Raw genomic sequence first — 6,642 nt, 5'->3', positions numbered from 1 at the left:
ACCTCCCTCGACCTACTGGACACACTCTTCCTTATGCAGCCCAGGATTCCATTGGCCTTTTTGGCAGCAAGGGCACACTGCTGGCTCATTGACAATTTACCATCTACCAGGACCCCCAAATCCTTCTCCTCAGAGCTAGTTCCCAGCAGGTCCACCCCTAACCTATACTGCTGCCTAGCATTTTTCCTCCCCAGGTGCAGGACCTTGCACTTGCTCTTGTTGAACCTCATTAGGTTCCTCTCTGCCCAGCTCTCCAGCCTGTCCAGGTCCCGCTGGATGGCAGCGCGGCCCTCTGGAGAGTCAGCCACCCCTCCCAGTTTGGTATCATCAGCGAACTTGCTGAGGATACACTCTGTCCCCTCATCCAGGTCATTAATGAATATATTAAACAAAATTGGACCAAGTATCCACCCCTGGGGGACACCACTGGTTACAGGCCTCCAGCTAGACTTCATGCCACTGAAGTCCCATTAAATTTTTTTACCCATTAAATTCTTTCTTTTCCTACAAACGGGTAATAGTGATAAGAGAGCTCAAGTCCTTGCAATATTGGAGTATATTTTCATTATATTCACAGCCTGAGTAGTGAGTTGAAAGTGATCTATGCATACAGGTAAGACAAGCCCTCAACCCTTTGTGAAGACATTCATGTGTTTGTTTTGGACGTCTTTGGTTGTTTGTTTGTTTAGCTTCTGCTTCTGGGACACGATTTGGTGAAGGACACCAGACGCTACTGAAAGGCTTTAGTGTGGGGAGGACACAACCAGTATGATGGTGCAATAGTCACTAACAAGCTTTCCTCAGACTAAGGGATAAGGGGGAAGGGGGAAGTAAACTCCAGCTGCTTGATGGTCCTCCATGAGCACCGGCCCTTTGCTGCTCCACGAAACCGAGATGTCTATGCAAAGACCGTCTCCAGGTCAGCCTCATATCAAATATCCTGCGGGAAGAGAAAATTCTTCCTCGCTGCCATACCAAATCAGTCTGGTTTAAAAAAGAATGTTTTTCCCCAGACTAAAAATGACCATGGAGAGCTGCTCTCTCCATAGGATGCCGCAGTGCTGTGGGGTTTATTTTAAGGAAGGATCCAGTTGTCTTCCACCCCCTAAAGTGTGGTTATAGAGAAAAGACAGAGGGAGACTGTCCCAGAGGTGTATGTCTAAGGGATGAGAGGCAATGGACATGGACATAAGATGCAACGTGGGAAATTCTGACTGAATATAAGGAAAAAATGTTCACAAAGTAGTTAAGCACCGAAGCAGGCTGCAGTTGTGAAATCTCCATCCTTGGATGTTTTCAGAAGGTGACCAAACAAGGTCCTGGACAACCTGATGTAACTCTGAAACTATCCCTGCTCTGAGCAGAGCATTGTACTAGATGACCTCTAGAGGTCCTCTCTGCCCTAAATTACTCTGTGAATAGATAATATACAGGCTGATATACAGTGGCATAAGGTGATCCAAGCCCAGAAAATAGCTATGGAGGGAGGCACAAAAGCACTAACAGCAGATTGCATAAAGTGCCTAGGGCAAGGCTCTGCACTGCTCGTACCCTCGGAGCAGCCCGGCATGTTTGCATTAAATTGCAATATGCTTTCCTCCCATTTTAATCGGGGGTTTGTCCAATTACTGCCTGAATTCTAACAAATTCTAACCCAATGAAGGATCCAATTTAAAACTGGTTACTGGTGACTGACTAGATGAAATCGGCTCACTTGAGCCGAATATTTCATCTGCAGTGATCCCTTCATTTCTCTGAATCGCTGTGACCTGGACTGCACACCAAAATCTTAGTCAGACAGGGGGGCGGGGGGAGGGCGTTCTGGGATAAGTTTCTATGACCTAAAAAATCCTCAAATCCTCAGCATGAGGATTAGTGATTAATGGCTAATGATTAACTTAGTGATTCAGCTCAGCCTTAATGATAAATGAAAAGCTTCTCTTGAACAGCACATCTTACTCTTTTTTTTTTTTCTTCGTGATGAGAACATAAATATTCCTACATTAATTTAAGAGAAATTAGGACTGGCACACAATTAACGGAGCTTCAGCATTCAGCCAGGAAAAGCTTTAAACTTTTCACATACGGGGCTTTGGGCAGAGATCAGCTTCTGCCTTCCCAGGTTTGCATGCCTCTTGCTCAAACCGCACTGCTCTCTGCCTAATCCCCTGAAGATGTGAATTGGTACAAGCACCGAGTAGTCAGTTCTTCAGCTCGGCGTGTTGCTAATGCAGCTTTTGTTAAACCAGACCCAGATCAATTCACCCATTTTGGGTGCCCACGCAGCCGTTTGGCACAGGGACGCGGTTTGGGGCTTCCGAGGCGTTGCTGTCAATGACAGCACCCCATAAAGCAAACAGACCCCACGCGTCTTCTCATAACCTTGAGGTCTCGTTAATGATTTTTTTTTTTTTTTAGTGTAGATAACTGGCAAAATCGTGTGTGTGACTACACCTGCACAGCCGGTTTTCTGGCAGCGGGCGGTGTTGGTGACAGACTACATTTCCCAGGAGCCTGTTGCGCAGGAGTCTCTTGTGTCACTGCACATGGACCTTGCAGCTCTGCAGGAGGCACTTGGGCTGCTGCGGTTCCTGGTGCTGGCATTGGAGAAACATGACCTTCAGCAATTTGTCTCTTAAACGACCCAGAACAGAGCTGAGCTAGGCTCTGCTTTTCCTCCAGACCCTCGCAGGGCGGCTGCTTAGCCTTGTTTCATGTTAGGCGCTAGATGTCACCTGCAGAAGAAGAGAAGAGCTTACCTCTTCCAGAGAGATGGCCCCGAGCCAGCAAATTCGCCCTGTCAGCCTGTGCAGCGGCTGTGGCAGAACTAGGCGGGGGGGGGGGGGCAGGGGGAACTTCAGTCCCTGGACGCCTAATTCCTTGGTGTTCGCTCCGGCTTTTCCGCTCCAGCAAATCTGTTCGTTCCACTCTGCTCGTCGTGACTTTTCAATAATTTAAGCCTTGTTTTATGCGACCTGACTGTGGCCAGAGGGAGGGGTTTTTCAGGTCAAAATCTTTGCCTCCAGGACCGAAAGGCTGCAGTCACAACCGAGCTGTGGAGACTAATTTAAGTTTTGCGCTTGCTGGGTTTCTGGAAGAAAACTAAAGAGGCAGGACGATCTGTTGTCTAAGTTAGTAGCAAGGGGCTGACTTCAGGAATCTGCTTTGCATAGTTAATGCAGGTTAATCAAAGAAAAAAAATAATCTTCCTTTTCTGGTTACAGTGAGATGTCTGTAAAAATGGAGTATAGTAAACTGCTTGCTGAAACGCAGGAAGGAAGCACCCCGGCATCCGCGTAGCACTACTTTGTGATCACTAACTTATTTGTAGTGTTTCTTAATCATATTCTATATAATTTCTACAAGCTCTTACAGACAAACCTGTCACATTGCTCTAATGACTTGTAACTTCTCAATCTTTGAGAATCTTTAAACATGAATACCAAACTTAATGCACGAATAGACTGTAAATCTGCAGAGGCTTTGACTGCATTCCTGTAGTGTCACCAAGTCCTGCTCTGGAATGACCCTGTAGAATGGCATGTTGCACAGGTATCAAACCAAAGACAACCCCTGCTCCTGGGAATTCACTGCCTGAGACAGGCTGGGAAAGTCCCTCACTCAGTGAGACACCTCTGGCCTGGAACTGAAATTAGCAGCAGCAAATATGTACCCAGACTGCTTCAGGAGCAGCCCTGGGAAGCTGAGGTTGAGATGGACCACCTTCGCTGGACACCAGTTATTTCAGCCAGAGAAATAACAGGATAAACATGATTTTCATGTCTCCGTCAGCAAAGCAGCATGTTTTAGGGTGGTTCGTAGGACAGATGCTCACCTGCATGCGTGTCTGCATTACGATTGCTGCTGTGGGGTTGTTCCTGACTGTCATGTGTGCTGCCACCATGCTGGGCAGAACTGGGGAGGCCACACGCTCAAAAAGACATTTGACTGATCTTTATTCAAGGGGAGTAACTGGAACAGGAGTTTTAATCTAGTCTCTTGGAAAGTACGCATATCACCTAAGAAATCTGCAAAAAGAAATAAGGGAGAAAGACTTGGTGTTTGACAGGAATGTATTTTGGTTACTCATGCCCAGAGTAACTTTTAACAGATCTGGACGTAAATCTCCTGTTCTCCACGAATTGCCTGCACCCCCGCTGCGTACGGTCCCTGCTGCCCGCTGGTGGTTGTACAGCCCCCTTGGCCGCCTGGCACCGGGGGGGATAGTGGCATAGATGTTACCAGTGTGGTGGGTCTCCCCACAGCTGCACCCGTATTCAAGTTTATTCCTTGCTCTTTCTCTTCAGTAACATTTCCCCTGGATCTCACGAAAACTCGACTGCAGGTCCAAGGTGAAGCTGCCGTTCATCGCCATGGAGCTACTGCCGGCCAGGCAGTCCCTTACCGTGGCATGCTGCGCACTGCGGCTGGCATCGTGCAGGAGGAGGGCTTAGGAAAGCTCTGGCAAGGAGCCACGCCAGCCATCTACCGCCACATAGGTGATTATCTGCTCACGACAGGACAAGTTTGGGTCCTGCCTTCTGTGGCCAACAGCCTTTCGGTGTGAGCTTGCCGTATTTTCTTATACTTTAAATATAACTGCAAGGACTTCTTCAGTCTACCCTGCAATCCCACCTTAAAATATATAGGATTCCGGCTCAATGTCCTCTCTTCCCTCTCTTGCTCATTCCTTCACAGCCTTAATCTGGTGCTGGGAAAACAAAATATAATTTCCCTGTGGTCTTTGCAGGAAGGTCTTCAGTGCAAACAGGCACTCAAGAGTCCTCAGAACAATAAATATTTGAGGGAACTGGGGATGGGCTGGGGAAAAAAGGTAAGGTTGCAAGTGCTAGGATGAAGAAATGCATTAGTGGTTTGGCTCCAGGTAACAGCTTTCTGTGTTTTATTTGGAAATACGGTGACAGCAACAAACCTCAAAAGCACTCGTGGGAGGTTTTGTGCTTGGCACCAACTGAGAGGGAAGCAATGCGGTGGCGTCTCCATAGCGTGTGGGCATAAGTCGTGCTGCCTCCTGGCATACATGTGGCTCAGCCAGAGAGATTCTCTGATGCTAAAAAGTTCTGGCAGTAGCATTGCTACCAGGCAGCCCCCTCGCTGTCCCCATTTTGATCACAAACATGAGTGCAGTGACCAGCTGAACCAGGCAAGCTCCGGAGTGTTTTACAACCAATCTCTTGATTTCTCTATCACAGCGTGACCTCCAGAAATGGCAGACCCAAGAATCATCTCTTGCTTTTGTTTTCCACAGTGTACTCTGGCGTTCGGATGGTTGCGTACGAACATCTCCGTGATTCCGTGCTTGGCAGGTCTGAGGATGAAAGCTTTCCTTTCTGGTAATGTTGCCTATTTATGCTTTTGCATGTTTGGGGATTGTCCTTACTGTAGGGGTCCTGCAGCCCTAAAAGCTGTCTTTTCCTCTTGGCTTGCCTGCCCTAAAGAGGGTAAATATAAAGTAGGGGTTTAAGCACCACTACGGACTTTCTGATTTTAGTTTCTTTTCATTCAGCTGGGAACGGGACTAAGAAATATTAAGGCCAAGTGCAAGGTCCTGCACTTGGGTTGGGGCAATCCCAAGCATAAATACAGGCTGGGCGGAGAATGGATTGAGAGCAGCTCTGCTGAGAAGGACTTGGGGGTGTTGGTTGATGAGAAGCTCAACATGAGCCGGCAATGTGCACTTGCAGCCTAGGTGGCCAACGATATCCAGGGCTGCATCCAAAGAAAAGTGGCCAACAGGGCAAGGGAGGTCATTCTGCCCCTCTGCTCTCGTGAGATCCCACCTCCAGTGCTGCGTCCAGCTCTGGGGCCCTCAGCACAAGAAGGATGTGGACCTGTTGGGGCGGGTCAAGAGGAGAGCCACGAAGATGAGCAGAGGGTTGGAGCACTTCTCCTACGAGGACAGGCTGAGAGAGGTGGGGTTGTTCAATCTAGAGAAGAGAAGGCTCTAGGGAAACCAGCAGCCTTCCAGTATCTGAAGGGGGCCTACAAGAAAGCTGGAGAGGGACTTTTTACAAGGGCATGTGGTGGTAGAACAAGGGGTAATGGCATCAAACTGGAAAAGGGTAGATTTAGAATAGGTTTTAGGAAGAAATTTTTCACTATGAGGGTGGTGAGGCACTGGCACAAGTAACCCAGAGAAGTTGTGGCTGCCCCATCCCTGGGGATGTTCAAGGCCAGGTTGGATGGGGCTTTGAGCAACCTGGTCTAGTGAGAGGTTTCCCTGCCCATGGCAGGGGGGTTGGAACTAGATGATCTTTAAGGTCCCTTCCAACTAAAGCACTGTATGATTCTATGATTCTATGAATTAAGTTTCTCAGAGGCTTAACTAGGACCATGATTATTCTTGTAAGGATACTCTACTAAAGAGATGGAGGACATGATGAATTGCATCAATAGGAGCAGCTGTCCTGGGCTGGCAGGAATTAGCCTGGATGAGAGTGGAGGCAGGGCAGCTTTACCACTACTCAAGGTCTGTGATGTAGTGTCAGCTCTTTTATTTCTGCGTGGGCTGCGGGACGTTGGGAAGTGCAGGTGACTTGTGGCTGACCGTACAGCTGTGTGCGATGACTGCTGGAGAGAGGGTGAGCTATTGCACAAACCTGACATGAGTGTGAATAACTG

The 6,642-nt window shown here is 48.2% G+C and overlaps 1 protein-coding gene across 1 annotated transcript in view; it reads left to right on the top strand.

The window, feature by feature from the left end:
- The first annotated feature begins 2,728 nt into the window (after positions 1-2,728).
- Positions 2,729-6,642, top strand: part of SLC25A27 (solute carrier family 25, member 27) — a 10,844-nt gene continuing 6,930 nt past the window's right edge. The window contains exons 1-3 of the mRNA XM_009885415.1: positions 2,729-2,831; positions 4,308-4,499; positions 5,270-5,354. Coding sequence (XP_009883717.1) covers positions 2,729-2,831; positions 4,308-4,499; positions 5,270-5,354 — 380 coding nt within the window. The remainder of the gene's footprint in view (positions 2,832-4,307; positions 4,500-5,269; positions 5,355-6,642) is intronic.

This window comes from Charadrius vociferus, unplaced genomic scaffold, assembly GCF_000708025.1.
Source record: "Charadrius vociferus isolate BGI_N301 unplaced genomic scaffold, ASM70802v2 scaffold800, whole genome shotgun sequence".
In the NCBI taxonomy this organism is placed as follows: Eukaryota; Metazoa; Chordata; class Aves; order Charadriiformes; family Charadriidae; genus Charadrius; species Charadrius vociferus.
Note: the sequence above shows the minus strand (reverse complement) of the source record. Positions and strands in the feature narration are given on the sequence as shown.